At 39.6% G+C, this 15997-nt stretch overlaps 1 protein-coding gene across 1 annotated transcript in view; it reads left to right on the top strand.

Moving 5' to 3' along the window:
• The first annotated feature begins 14027 nt into the window (after window positions 1-14027).
• The window catches only part of pcp4b (Purkinje cell protein 4b), a 44862-nt gene continuing 42892 nt past the window's right edge, over window positions 14028-15997 (top strand). The window contains exon 1 of the mRNA XM_075474456.1: window positions 14028-14293. Coding sequence (XP_075330571.1) covers window positions 14285-14293 — 9 coding nt within the window. The 5' untranslated portion in view covers window positions 14028-14284. The remainder of the gene's footprint in view (window positions 14294-15997) is intronic.

The raw sequence follows: 15997 nt of genomic DNA, 5'->3' as shown, positions 1-15997 counted from the left end.
TTATTGCCCGTTCATGGCCAATCCAAGGCCCCCCTTGCTAATAGGTTATTTTTCAAATTAAAAATCAATGCGAGTTTGTGGGAGGGAGAATTGCACTGTGAAAGAGAGGCTGAACAGGAACCAGTCCAAACCCAGATGGTGCTATTATTCTATTTTAAAAACACTGCCTGGTCAAAAAGGCAAAGAAAAAATAAATCACCATCTGGACATAAACATGTAAAGGTCTCCCATTGGAAAAGTCCTGCAGTGATTATTTGATTCAGCTGGCAACAAGTTATTTAACCCTTTCTGACGCAATGAGTAGCTTCTAGAGAGAGTTGTCAGGCTATATTCGCATACCATAGAGAAACTAATTAGATTTTTTATTGGAAGGTAAAAATCCCGGCGCCATCCTGTGCCACACCCCACACTGCTTGGTAACGGTAATGCACCAATTTGTTGTTTGCCAACTGACAATAAAACAAAGAAGGGAGTAGCTTCTCCTTCCTTAATCAACCAGGTCAGAAGATGCATTCTGTGGAAAAGATGTAGCTCTGTTTCAGAAATCATTTGACTCTGTTTCAGTCAAATCATTGGTCAGTCTAACATATTATTAGTACCTGAAAGGAAAGTGGTGAACTGATTTGAGATCACTTAAATATTTTGTGAAATGAAATAAAAGAAAATCAATAACAAGACTATGTGCAATGTTTATGGTGAAAGTATTAAAAAAGAGCATTTGCACACACAATGGGAAGATGAAACTCAAGGTATTGGGAATAAAACAGCTGGGTAGTGTTAGAATCGAAAGAAAACCACTTATTAGTAAGACTAATTGAAAAATAAAGGCTTCAGTTTGCTATGGGACACACAGGTTGGACTCTGGATTAATGAAAGCGCAATGGGCGCATTGGGGGTAAAGGGAGCAGTAGATGAAGCGCGACAACCACCATACCTCATGCCTATTGTGCATGTCTGTGGCGTATTTTTATGATCTGGGGTCACTTCAGTTATTCAGATCTAAGTTTAACAAAGTTATGTGATTATATTGAATGAAACTTTGTTTAATTCAGATAAAAGACTCCAAAAAACCCCAACAAAAACAATCGGAACCCAATGACTTTCACAAGCACTTAGTGAGTCCTCAGCTGGATGTATATACAGTGCCTGTGTGGGCATATCATACTAAATTTCAATTAATGCATCGCAGTTATCTGTATTTACTGTGAAAATAAGAATTAAACTGGTCAAATTGAACAGTGGATGAGTTAAGATAGGTGAGATAATGGGCTTTAAGTTGAAATCCAATACTCAAACCTTGTGCTTGGACCATTTCCCGGATCAACAGACCTGTTAATTTTCCTTATTACAATAACCTTTTACTCACAAGACTGTCTCCATTGTGATCTGTCTTCGAGTCCGCTTTGAACTGGCTCAGTGAGCTGTGAGGATTAAAAACGGTAAAATCTATTGCTATCGATGACCAGTTTTTCCACCAAACTTTCTTTCACGTGTAGGCGTCAACAGTGTCTCCACATGTTACTGCATCTGACATCAATGTGTTTCTCTGCCTCCGTCATCTTCTTTCCTTCAGGGCAGCTGGGTGAACAAGAAATAATGAACAGCTTTCCAAGCTATTGGGTATTGATAGGCCATCAGTAATGCTCCCACATGCTCTGTCAGGGCCTTTTGTGCTCCTGTTCAAGAAGGCTTTTGCCTTCTTCAGCAATTTCCCAGCTCATGATATACAGCTTGATGTAATCTTCAGAATCAGTTTCCAATAATGTCATTGGGAACTTGGAGGAAACCAAGGTCCTCTGGCTGGGTAGTAATTAAGCAGTGACTCATCATGGCTGCCCCCTCTTTTGCTGCTGAGTTGACTGGTTCTCTCTTTCAGGACTGCTCTTTGTTCTATCGTTGGAAAACATTGTTATTCAGTTAATAGCATAATCTACAGTTTGTCTCTTTCCCAGCTCAGCCAAGGACAGTGTGTAAAAATGTAATTGCAATAGTTTCAATTTCTTTGTGCACAGCCCTGAACATCTTTATTCATTTACCCTTTCTTTACAGGAGCTGGAGAACAACAGAGAATTGTTTTTTTTCTCTAAGAAACTTCCCCGAGTCTGATCTATAAACAATTTTATCTTGGAACAGAATAAAAACTGCACTGAATGTGAATGTTTACCTCCAAATGAAATTGATGTGTCACCGTGCTGTCGGATTTTGCCTGACATTGTCACACATACATCTTTGAGGTTTTGTTACGTAACTATTTCAGTGTAAAGATTATCAGCTCTATTATTTCTATTTCTTCTTATGCTGCTCTGATTTTAAGCACCCTGAACATCATGGTATTGTGTTTTTAAATAGCTCAGAGCGAGGTCCTGATAATTCAGAGGCTCTTTTAACAACCCCTTATAGGGAAATATTTTCATATTTTCATATATCCATATTTTCAAGATGATGGTATAAATAAAATTGTAATCCTAGTTTCTTTTGTTTGTACTAAAAACCACAAGTATCTCCTTCCATCTCACAGCTAAAAGAAAACTTCAAATAAAAAACAGACAGGTTGATGTGATTACTTTGAATGTTTTTGATCATTCAAAGTGATATTCTGAACACGAGTGATGAAATAAAAGCCAAGCTAATGTGTGTGATAAATTTCAGATATTTGAAAGATTCAATGAGTTGGATTTAGGTGCAAATCATCTAGCTGCAAAGTTATAGATTACAATCAAGTGAGAGTTCTCCACGACACAATATTAGGTGTGCTACAGGTTGTTCTAATAATTCTGAAAGATGTCCTACTCTGACTACGTTATATTAAACAGACACAAAAGTATTATTATCTTTTTATCCATCTCTCAGCAGGAAAACAAATAAACATTCCCAAAATGTAAACACATTCCATTTTCCATTGCTTTGAGCTTTCTTTTATTTTATTTGCACATGTCCAATATCTGTAATGTTGTCAGTCTCAAAACTCCCTACAATCCTCAAAACAACTTTGCAATCCAATGACAATACAGTAATCTCTAATTTCTTATTAATATACATATTGTGAGGGACTGGTTTAAGATGGATTCGCTTACTATTAATGTGTTTCTCCCTAATACGAATAACCACTGGTATTGCCGATATTCCCACACCAATCAATCTGTATGCAGGTGCTGACAGTGCACATTGTTCTGGCTCAGCTCCACAGCTTCGTAGACAAGGCGAGACGTAGCGAGTCCAGACCCCACCCGAAGGCAAAGAGCACTTAGGACATCAAGTTGGGGGGTTCCACTTTATACATCGTTGTCTCTCTCCGTCAGGGAGACATTCAGTTGGCACCTGGCAGGTGGACAGCCTTTCATAACTTTCCTTTGATTGTCAACATTTATAGTAATTTAGCACTGGTAACTGCAATGTGCACAGTGGAGACGTGAAATGAACTGTACCGGGACCCTATCTGGATAGTTGCACAGTTGCATAGGGTGAGCAAGATGTGCTGGTGTGTTTGTGTCGATTGAGGTGAAGGGATGAGATGAGAAAGGAGATGGTGAGAATAAGCCTGTTTAAATGCACGAGAGCTGATATGTTTGAGGTCAACAGCAGCTCCTGATCTCAACAAGTCATGTTTTCCACAAAAAAAAAAAAGTTCAATCTTAACTTTTTTCTCTAATGGCCTTAATACTGCATGAGGGATGACTCTCCAAATGAGTGGTAATCTATGAATTTATTAATGAGCTCCACCCACATCTCCTCCTCTCAACACTTCCTCAAAGTCTCCTTTGACTCTGCAAAACTCACTCTGCTACGCTCACAATGTAGAGAACAAAGAGCAGTAAAACAATGATCCGGCTGCTCTCACTCACTTAGCAGCAGAATTATGGGCTTTTCACATAACATGCAGCAGCCTCTTGCACTTAGTTAATTTTCCTCAATACTCCAGCACTGCTGAGTGGGTCTCTTCATGGTTCAGACAGTCATTGAGACTGTCTGAACCATGAAGAGAGACAGTCTGCCTGGCAGTCATCGCTTGAGACGCTGCTGTGTGGAGACGCCTCCAAGGCAAAAGCCTGCTTTTCCGTAGACTTTTAAACTGTGGGCCACAGAACATAGTGTGTCTTCCAGAGGAAATGGTGGACACAGTCTGTTCAAAAGACATCTAAATGGTCCATAAATGTCTGGTCTAAATTTTCAATTTTGGTCAAAATGTGCAAATTTAGCTGATTTCTGTTAGCATTACAGATGTGACCACATTATGTTGGATCTGAACTCAGGACCCTCTGATTTCCAGCACTTCATAAGCTACTGAGCGACACAGCCACATAACAATAGGAGGCACAAGACTATCCTAAATCATGCCAAATCATTACAACTTTTTATATTCCGACCACGTAGCTGTTTGAGGCACCACCACTCTCTTTTATTACTGATTCTGACAGACAGACTGTCTGTGGAATTGCTGAAGCGGTAATTCCTAAAATGAATACCATTTCTTTCTTATTGTTAGCATACGGCCTGACAGTTCCATATATAAAATTTTTTAGAACGAACGATATGCGCTGAAAAAAGTTCTGAGAAGTTCAGGTCAAACAATCAAATGACTTTTAACCCAAGTCAGTGATGAAATCAGGGAAGTTACTCTTCAGTTGTGCATCATAAATATTTACAGCTGTTTGTGTGATTATATAAATGAACAAATAGTAAGAACTAAACTGCTTGGGCTAAAAGTGGTCTAAATTTAGCTGAAAATATTCAGGACTAAATGAGGGCTACAATTAGACGTAATCTGGGAGCACAGTCCCATCTGCAAGTAGTCAGAATTGGTTGGTGTAGATTCCTGCAATAATCTAGTAGAACATTGAGGGTGTTTATACTCTCCGAAGCAGGAATCCTCATCTGTACTGTTGAAGGCAGATTGTTTTGCTTGTGATCTGTCTTGTAACACACATAACAAAGAACAAAAAATAACAAAAGAAATAACCAACTACATGAACATCACATCTGAATGTTCCTGAAGTAAATCGACTGACCTTTAAAGAAACATTTGGGAAATATGCTTAATGGCTGGAGTGTTTGATGATAAGATCACTTGCTATGTCATAGTTTAGAATTTTGGTTTTTTAATTCCTGTTTAATTTATAAAAGAAATTGCCCTGTGTACCTATATTGGTTTTGCTCCCTGTCATTGTTTAACCTGAATTCACAGTCACGGAGTCCGCTTGTGCTCAAAGCCGGTGGGACGTTTCTGTTACTTGCACAAGCCTTTGTCTTTATGGTTTTGTTTGCTTACTCCCTCCTTGGTGTATTGGGATTCTCACTTCGCCGAAACCAAAGCACCTCCAGTCGAATCGTTCACCAAGGAGCAGTCTGCTCAGCATAAATACTATAAATAAGTGGGAAAAGCTGGACCTACAAAATAAAATATGTTAATGATGATAATGATAACAGTATTTTATTCTTGGAAAAACTAAAGAGAATCTAGCTTGATTGTGGCAAAGTTGATGATGTAAAATGTAAAAACATACACTGCTTTTACTGCTATGAGCAGGGCATCCAGCGGATGGTCTGTCTGATGCGCTCTTTATGGTGTACAGACACACTTGCCTGTGCAGGCATAATATTGGTGCAGACCAACTCTTAGAATTGCTAAGACACTGATGTGGAAAGCTCACATCGGCTCTGTGAAGGGTCCACAGGACAACCTTTGTCAAACAGCTTTAGTATGCAGAATATGGCCAGCAACTGGTTTGAGGCACATTTTATTGATCCGGGGTCAGCACACATTACATTACATTACGGTCATTTTGCAGACGCTTTTAACCAAAGCGACTTACAATAAGTGCGTTCAACATCGGTAGGCACACCTACGTAATGACATCTTTGACCTTGAAATTGGATTCCGATTAATGTCTTTAAATCTCTACAGCCAAAGTTTAGGAGTACAACTCCTAATTTCAACAGTCATATTTGGTTTCTGAACTCAAACAACGTTGCAATGTGCTACATAAGTGGACATCCTTTCTTTCACCAGTAAACACGTCAGTGTTTACCTCTCTCACAAACACACAGTGTTTTCTCATTAGCTGTTCATTTGACTCCAGTGAGCTGTATGCTAATGAAAGATGATTGGCTCTGTGGCTTTCAGCGCCTAACAGCAAGCACTTATTAGAAAATAGTTATGCACCCTCACACTCTGAGTCTTTGCATGCGGGGACTAGGCCACAGTGTATGACAGTCACCGAGACACGGAGCATCACAGGAATGGTGGCAGGCACGATGTCTGATAGCAGCTATGTACGGGAAGGCATTGCATGGATTGAAAAATCTGGAAAGAGCCAGGGACAATAGGTTTAGTGCAGGCAGTGGATTCCAGGCAGGCGGAGCTGTCAGGTTCTCCCTGTGTGAGGTTTCATTATGCAGCTGTCGCTGGTAGCTGTGCTCACAGGATTAGATTAAGTTGCCAACCACAGTTACAAAAACAAGGAGAACGTCTCCAGGCTGTTTTGGCACAATATTTGCTTAGAGAGTGTGACGACGTGTACACACTCACAGAAATATATGACTGCAGGCACCCTAGGAGTGTATAATAATATGATGCCCCTATGTAGAAAGGAGGCAATATTGGCTAAAGTGTTTTTAACAGCTTTTTTTCATAAAATAACAGCTTCTTTCATTGACATACTGCTTAACAGTATCTTATTCTCTCCTTTTTTTGTAAAACATAGCAGATTTGCCGAGATAAAATGTTGCATGCAGGTGCTAACCTTATGTTTAAATTAAAGAGGTACTCAATTATAACAAGAATGTTAATATGATCTGCAGTATACTTTGAGTAAATTATAAGCGGGCCAATTTTTAGTCATCTAAAATTATTATTTTATCAGAGTGCAGATTTGTCTTACTGAATTTCCAGCAGAAACAGCCCATTCATAATATTACACAGCACTCACACATCCCCATCAACGCTTATAATGTAGCCGTGTTCGACGTTGTGTGGTTGTACATTTACCAAATGTAGAAAAACGAGATGTGTTGCTGATACAATAGCCTGAGGTTTACAAACAGAAAAGCTCTATCGAAGAAAAAAGAAGTTGTCTCGCTACCTTTTATCTTTGTACAGGAAGTGATGAGCAGTAAGTGTCTAATGGTTATTACTTTAAACAACATTGTGTTTTTTTAGCCTTCTTATTAGTTCACTGCAAACCCCATTGTGCGACTGCCATGTATTGAACTTGACTACAATAGTTAATGTGCCTTGTACTGCCAGACTCTGTCAGAAATGAGTCCCTGGTTATCTTTGGTTACGAAACTGTTAAAACCATGGTCCATGAACCTCTTTTTCTGTCCAGCGTAAGACTATCATTTTTAACCACCATCAAAGATATCACCACAATTATTTCCTGTCGGTCATCTCTAATCAGCAACAGCCAAAAATACTTACAACAGGCTTTAGATACAAGAGATACAAATAGAGTGCTCTCAGTTTGGAGAATAAGGAAGGGGGCCTGATGGGTGAGGCAAGCTAATCGCTAATCAGCCTGGGGACACCAGAAGAGCACATTTCTGCTCTTTAAAACAACTGTAGTTGGAAACATTTCATTGCGATTTGAGCGAATGCTGTATTGGGAATTCTTACATCACAGTAGTTTTCCATCAAACAATGATGATTCACTTAAGAATGTTAGTGCTGCTAGTCTCATTGCACATCGTGTTGATATTGTATCCTTCCGCTAAACAACTGAGTTTGCCAGGGGTTGTGTCTTCTTTATTGCTTACTGCTGGCCATTACTTTAGCAAAGATTTAAAGGATAGTATGGCTCTGTGCTCCTAGTTGTTGTTTTGGTTTAGATGAGCAGAATTGTCAGTCACAGCTGATCAGTGGCAGGATACACTGCTCAGCCACCATGCAATGAGGCACAAAAAGTTGCATAAACATAGTTAGAAAGTAAAAAACTGTCTGATGCAAAAGTAATGCCCCATAAACATCCTATAATACATAATTCACTCAAAGAGGTATGACATTTAGAAGGTTTGGGTTGTTTTAGATGGAGAAAATGTGCTCTTCTGGTGCCCTTTTCCAAAAAAAAGAAAAAAATAATCATAAAAAATTGTGTAAATGGGTAAAATTAACATTTTCGGACAAAAAAACCCAAAAAACCCGACACCTGTTTGATTGCTTCAGACTGTGATTTACTTTATGATTTACTGAGGAACAAAGCTTTATAGGATCATAGGAGCTGGAGGTTAGATAAATTGGAGAAATAATGCCAAATGGAATAACGTTTCAACATAATTAATTCAGAATGAAAGAAAGGTGAAATATATGGTGAACATTTATTTCAGGTGTGTGACAGAAAGCACAGCCCGGTCCACCTCCTCACTCGCACACAATTTCCATTAGCCTCTACATTTAGAAAACGCTATGGAATTGGCAACCAGTGCTGGCGCTGCACATCAATATGAGGGCATAGATTTATCAACGAGATCCTGTGGGAAAGGGCAATCGTCTTGTGTCCAGCTAAAGCGACACAAGCAGCAGGTTTTGATAAAAAAGTGTTTTCTGAATATCTTCTGGTTCGGACGTGATCTGGTGTTTTGGTCTGAAGGTTTATGGGCTGATCAGCATATCTGAAACTGAATATTCTGAATGATCCGCCCCTTTTGCCTTTTCATTTCCTTTTCAAGCTGCTTTTCAAGTCATCCTCTACTCAATCAGCTCTTTCCTGAAGCTCTCCTTCAGAGCATCACATTAGTTTTTTTTACTCCTCCTTGCTCTAAATCAGCCCCTCACAGTTTATATATGCAGATAATGTTTAAGGCGCTTATTTTTCACAACGTGGCAATTTAATTTCTCCTTTTCAATTTATTCTACCCCCTTTCTAATAATCTTTAGCTCAGTATCCTCTTATTTTCTTTACCAGTTGACTCAATCTACCCTTTCCTCATTTCATTATCCCTCAGAAGTTTCCTTTGATCCTTTCACTCTTCTGCCTCTTGCGGCTCTGATCTGTTGCTCTCTCCCCAGAGCGCTGGGACTCTCCTAAAGCAAGGGGGTGTTTTTTGTTTTTTTTTAAATTTCATTTTCATGTCATCATCAGCGTTCAGATGCATCTTTATCACATGGCCTTACTATTTGCTTCCTGGTTTCTTAATGTTTTGTCCAATGAGCTCACAGATCAGATCTCAGAACCAGCTGGTTACACTTCTTTTTCAGAAATATTGGTTTGGTTTTTCATTGACAATTGAATAATCTGGACAAATGAAACCTTTGCCAAACGAAAATATTTTGGCGTCTCACATCTTAAGATTTCAGCCTCACAGCATGACAGCATGTTGGAAGAACCATCTACTGACTAGGACACATAAAGTGAATGTGAAAGGAAATTGTTGCCGAAGCAGAGAGTGTTATCTTCATGTGATTAAAGTCACAGCATCTTCTTCTTCATGGCGTTAGCAAGACACATGTGACGTAAGGTTAACTGCAGTCAGCATCCTGTTACATAAGTTCAACTTCTCTCTATGGAGTGCAATACAACATAATGATAAACATAAATCATTTCCCTCTGCAGATACAATCATACTCTGTAGTACACTATGTGTGAACACACTGCTTCTAAACAATGCTGCAGACTGTCATGTGAGGACTGATATGGATTGTATTCTCAACTGAGCATCGTATATCTGATGATGTCCCCTGCAGCGCAGAATGACTGTGAATTATAATTTACACTTAGCTCCTGCTGATAAGACTATGTGCACTGTGAAACTGTGAACTGCCACAGTCCGCTTTATAAAGTGTCATTGGGACAAATCTGTGTGCATCTATTGTCTGTTGTAATCTGTCACTATAAGAGCTACAGATCCTTATGACTGTTGTCACAGCCCGGCTCTAAGGCTGCAACAAAGATGGGAGACAGACGAGAGTTTCCAATTTCAAAATAACTTTCATTAACAAAATTATCTAAACTAAGGAAACGTGGAAGTCAGTTGTCAATAGTGTATGCATGCATGAGTGTATGGATGTGTAAGCGATCAAAAAACAGAACAAAACAGCAGCCGCCCCGTAACCTGGTCTAACCAAGTCAATCCAAGTGGGGGGGGGGTCATGACTGGCAGGAGAGGAGCTTTTTAATTCACAAGCCCCAGGTGTGCCTCAATCAGCCTGATAAGCACTCCGCCTTACTCTCTGCAAAAGGGAAGAAACATCAAAAAGGACAGGGACAACTAGTCGGGCGGAGGGGTCGTCCCACTGTACACCTTATGTGTGCTAGAAACTGCCGATGTGTTAGGGGACTGAATCCCATTCACATTAGGCATGACTCTCACACTGGTGACAGACTCAAAGACTCTTGTTGTCAGCAAATTCCAAATTTAAAGACAAGAACAGTGTGTTTGTCCATCTTTTTGTTTCCCTGAACATGTCTGTGACACTCAAGCTAACACCCACTCAACAGATTGGTCACAAATGAAAAAGAAAAAAAAAAGTTTTTACAGTTTTGGGAAAAAAAATACTTCATGAGGCATAAAAGGTTAATTAAAGACTATTTTCAGCGGCAGAATATAATGTTGTCTTTTCCCGGGAGTCTTTGTGGCAGCATTTGTACTCATCATGAAATATATTCCATGTTAAACACGCATTTTAAAGTATGAAATTGTAATGATAAGCGCATTGTAGCCGTATGTTTTTATTTTGATGCATTTTGTCAAAGTGAAAAAAATATCAAGTTCTAAAAAAATTTTAAAATTTCAATCAATTTCTATTGCTGAGGTTATTTCTGTCATGAAAAAGGAGTGTCATTATTTTTTTCTATCATTCCTAGGTGTCATTCTTGCTTGGACAGTTTCAAGTGAGAATGCCAAGGTGTATTTCTATCTAACAGCATCACCCTGAGGTCATCATCACCCTTTGTTCCTGAGTACCAACCTATCGGACTGAGATTGGCTTCTTCAATTTGGGACACATGAAAGAAAAAAAACTGTCCATGGCCGAAGTGCTTCTCTGGGTCCTCTTTTATAAAGATTTACACTGATTCTGCGTACGAGTGAGATCCAGGACACAACATGCTTTGTGGTTTGTTAAATGTCCTGTTTTTGCTTGACTACATCTCTCTCATAGGATCTCTCTTAATTGAATGGCACAAGGGAGTGTTAAAACAGGTTTTGATTGCAGCCCAAATGTTTTTTAGATTATAGATCAATATGATCAACACTCCAGTCTTGGACCTCATTTTAAAAACCAAATGAAAATGAAAAAGATGCAGTTTTGTCACTCAATGAAAATACGTGCGTCTTACTGTGTGTATTTATGACCTCCAAAGAAAAACAGCAAAATAATTATTTTCTTGGTGGAAATCTTCGCGAAAGGCCTTGTTTCCATACATTTACATAAATGTGCAGGCAGCATGTACAATCTAAAAATAGGTTCTTTGCAACTCTCTGAGGGGAGATGTCAGCATTGAAATAAAGCAGGAAAAAACAGGAAAAAACAACAAAAAAAAACGATATTTCATCAAAGCGACCAAACCGTGATGAGAATTACCAACAAAAATCAACAACTGTCACTGTTTAATGTGTTCAAAGAGGACCCGATCTCAGACCTCAGATCCAGAACAGTGAACAACACTGGCTATATAAAAAGCATAAAAATTTCTGTATCTGGAGTCTCTTCTTCTTATTTTCTCAAGTTGACGGTGGAGCACTCGTATAAACAGAGGGATACCAATTATATCCTCCCTGTCAGCCTTCATCTTCCCCACTGTGATGTGTCCTTCGTCACGTCCGTGCCTTGCTTTCACCTCTGCTGCTCTGTGGAGGGCCTTTGTTCTCAGAATACACATGCCTGCTTTTTAAGGAGAAGAACCTGAGTCCACAAAAGCCCAAATTGGAATAAATCTTGAATGTGAGCGCAATCAGAAACACTGTAGTTTTTATCAACATGATCAGTCTGAACATCATCCAGTAGCTGCTGTGTAATAGTCCCATGTGTCCTGAGAATGCACATCAGATGTCACCTCAAATATACTCTTCCAATCTGGTTACCAATTCTGGATGCTGAGCCCTATTGGTTTCCAGTACAGCCTGGTGATGATGTTTTATTCAGGTGGTTTAATCAGGAAGAATCAATGCCAAATCTCGTCTTTGGAAGCTAAGTAGCAGCCCACCAGAATGAAGCTACGAGGATTAGTTGTTGAATTGTCTACCAAGGAAATGGACTTCTGCTGAGTCCACATCTGAAATCCTTCTGTCTGGAGGTCCAGTTGGAGGGCTAGATATCCTTATTATGGGGGATTTGAATATTATTTCTTTGGATTGCCAGCTTTTTGCTCCAAATCCTCATCACTACTGGCTGACAATACTGTATGTTCCTGTTTGAATACATTTAATCACATTTTTCCCTGTGGACAAGACCAGTTGCAGTCTTTATACAACAGGTCACCAGTGTGTCACAGAGCTGGCATCCTGAGGATATTTAGTATGAATGTGAAGAACTTAAAATTCAGATTGAGCTTGGAAACCTCTTTATTGAGACAGTTTTTCTCAGGCACTATATGAGTTTATGGGAGCAACAAAAGGAACATTCACTTACAGTATGCCGAGGCTTTCCTGTCTCTGTAGGGATCAAACACATTTCTTCAGATCGAGGCACTAAACAGTAGGCTATCACAAACCTACATGCCAACAATGCTGGTGGAAACAACAGCTCTAAGGAAAATGTTCAACTGTCTCATCTATCCTCGTGCACCTTCATTTATGCCCATAATCATCTCAGAAATTAACTTTAAAGTGAGTGTCCTGGACACTGTGAAGGACATTAGCTGAGCTGTGTTGCTGAGGTCCAGACATCACAGATTGTGCTGTGTTTTTCTAACTTTCAGCTTCCACAAAAACCTCAGTTCCATCTGCTGCATTTGGCAAAACGAACAATGATTTTTTCTTTCCCTGTTCTATCTTAAGCAGAGGAATTCGGTGACTATTTTTGCAGTCCAAAGTCCCCATAGCCATTTACAGTACAAATCGGCTGCTGCTTGTCAGACGTTTTGACAGTTACACAGAGACACACAGGTCAGGTCAGAGTGGCAGAGATGTCAGGCTTCATTTGTAATCGCTTTTCTCTTTTTCCACCAATCAAAACTCCACTGGGGCTCTCGTGAGAGTCCATAGGGAAGTTGCACAACCTTCAATTTGCATTCACATCAGAGCTTCATGAATGCTGGTCCTGTTTATCTGAATCAAAATCAATTTACATGAGCAGGGACCTGATTTTGGACTGAGGTTTAAATAATTCAAATGCTCAGTTTGTCGTTATTTTACAAATGGAGATATGGACTGCACACAAATGTAGATTAGCCAACAGACGACAGACCTTATTGTCCCCATGGTTCATTTCTCTTGGACATCACAGTTTTGCAGGATAAAACTCACAGCCAAAACCCAACAGTGCATCCATCCAGAAATTGTACACATTGTACAGCTATTGTACAGGTTTATTGGAACCAATAATAAAAGGAAAAACAACAACACCAATTTATTTTAATTTTCAATCAGTAACATTGAAAACAATCATTCTCATTCGCACTGATGCCATGAAGTCCACATGCTCTTGTTCTGGAGAGCATCACAGAAAATCTACTTGGGTTATTTTGCTGCAGTAAAATTTTACTGGACATGATTAATCTCATTATAAAAGTGTTGAACGTCCGACAATCTCCACAGCCTACTTCATAAAATGAAAAGGAATATAAAATGTATTGTAGAGAGCTCCTATAAACATTAGAGTGGTACCATCACGATTTCAAAGAGTGCATTACATCCCAATAAAGTACCACATTAAAAACTGTAAAACGTTTAAATCCGTTTTGCCTAGGAGCGTTTGTTACCAACCTCATCCCCACACAATTGTGCACATCCTCAGATGGAGGCTACATGCGAGATAACAATTTCCACTAATGACATGATGGCTGGTGTATGAGATGCCTCCCTGTGGTCATATCAGTGAGTGGATATTCATCAGCAGGAGAGAGCTGCTCTCTGATCATCACTAAAAAGAAAAAGGGAAAAAAAACAATAAAAAACGGCTTACACAGCAGTGTATGGATGCTTAAAGAAGTTGGGTGGTGACTTGGGAGACACATTTGCCCACGGCATTCCTATTGGTTTATTAGTGACGTGATGACACGGAGGAGTTGGGCTTAACACTTTATAAAGCTCCTCTCTCCTCGGCGAGCCACTCTTTTTAAAGACCGCTGTGGCTGAAACTTCTCATTCTACAACTCACGTAGTGGAAGCAACCTCGACAATACTGTCCACCATGAGCGAGGTAGGACTGCTTTACGTTTTAAGCTAAAGAAATGTCTTGATTCACCCAAATTACGCGCGCTCGGTAACGCCGCGCGCAAAGAAGAGTACCGACATTTATTAGAGATTTAACGGCCAGGCGCGCTGCTTATGACTTACGGATGTGTGTTAAGTGGAGACATTTATCTTCATTAACTGTTGCAATGCGGGTTTTATTTATTACTGAGAGTCAGATGCTGCACAGGTGCTTTGTCAAAGTGTGGAGGGAACACCAGGGCGCATCCCTGCCGTGGTTTACACCCCCTGTAGAGAGAGTGGGTTTATAGGCAACTGAATGTTCTCTAGTCTGGTTCTTTATATTGTGTTTTGAACGGCATCATGTAACACCAATTGCAAGCGATTGTGGCGGAAACTGAGCACCATGTTAACAGGTATAGAAGTGGGCAGTTTTTGGCATTCTGGTTTTCGGAGAGGCGGACAATTTGAAATCTCTTGCGCTGCGTGTTTGCTTTGAATCTGCTCGAATGTAATTGATTTCAAAGTGTGTTGTTGGTAATGCAAGAGGACTGTAGGTTTGTCTTTCAGAGAAGCATGAATCCCGGGTGTAGAGGTCAAACATCACAGGGGGTTCTAACCTGCTGTTTGGTTTTTCCACATCGCACTCCCCCACATCCAATACAGCCACAGATGTTTCAGCTCATTTCCAAGTGGAAGGAGGATATAAATAACTCTTTGAAATCGAGTTTCAATTTAGCCTAATTTCATCACTGTACTTTTAGGTTTAATGTTCAATTCAATTCAGTTTTATTTACAGTATATTGCGCCAAATTACAACAAATGTCATCTCAAGGCACTTAAATAGTATAGTCCAATTCAAGCCAATTGGAATTCAATTAATTGTAATCATAATTATCTTCAAAATTGTTCATGTTATAGGTGAATTCAGGCATTGTATTTCACAAAATGATGTGTCTATCATACAGCCATGACATGATCACGTCCTAAAAAAAGGATCTGAGGGTTGTTTTTCCCCCCCAGAGAGTTATAATTTTCATTCCGCTTGTCTCTGACTCATCATGTTGTTTGAGATACCCGGACAAGCGGGCAGATTGAGGAACATCAGAATGATAATGTGAATAATGATAATGACAACAATTCAGCCATCACCTCAGGTCTATACCGAAGAGGTGGAGACAACTCATATGTCGTTCAGCCAGTCGGTAAAAGTGTGGGGCTCAAAAAACTAATAAAAGAAAAAACATTTACAAAAAATAAAAAACATTAAACTTTCTTCACTTAAATTGAATTTCGTTGCTGAAATTCTCCTTGTGATGAGACTGAATTTTCAAGCACATGACGTCTTCGTGTAGTCTTGTTTGTGTTGATATGTGGGTAAGTATATTCGTTCGTTCAAAGCTCACGTAGAAATGAGTGTTTGTGTTTCATTGCGCATGTAATAAAGCTGTGAAAACGCAAGCACAGATGTTTACCCAGAGCACAAGATGGAAGTCTGAGTCGCTCTGCCTCCCAGCCTGTTCAACATTTTGAGAGAGTGCGCTTCAAACTCAGAGGCCCCTGTGTGAGAAGAAAAAAGAAAACAAAAAAACATCCAAACACACCAACTGCAGCCTTCAGGTTTAGGAGGCAGTAGTTCTATTAGAGTTCAATCTTGCGGTCTGGTGGGTGTGTAGTTTGTCATTCCTTCAAATGGATCAGTGGCAGGCGT

The sequence above is a fragment of the Odontesthes bonariensis genome, chromosome 9 (genome assembly GCF_027942865.1).
Source record: "Odontesthes bonariensis isolate fOdoBon6 chromosome 9, fOdoBon6.hap1, whole genome shotgun sequence".
Lineage (NCBI taxonomy): Eukaryota > Metazoa > Chordata > Actinopteri > Atheriniformes > Atherinopsidae > Odontesthes > Odontesthes bonariensis.
Note: the sequence above shows the minus strand (reverse complement) of the source record. Positions and strands in the feature narration are given on the sequence as shown.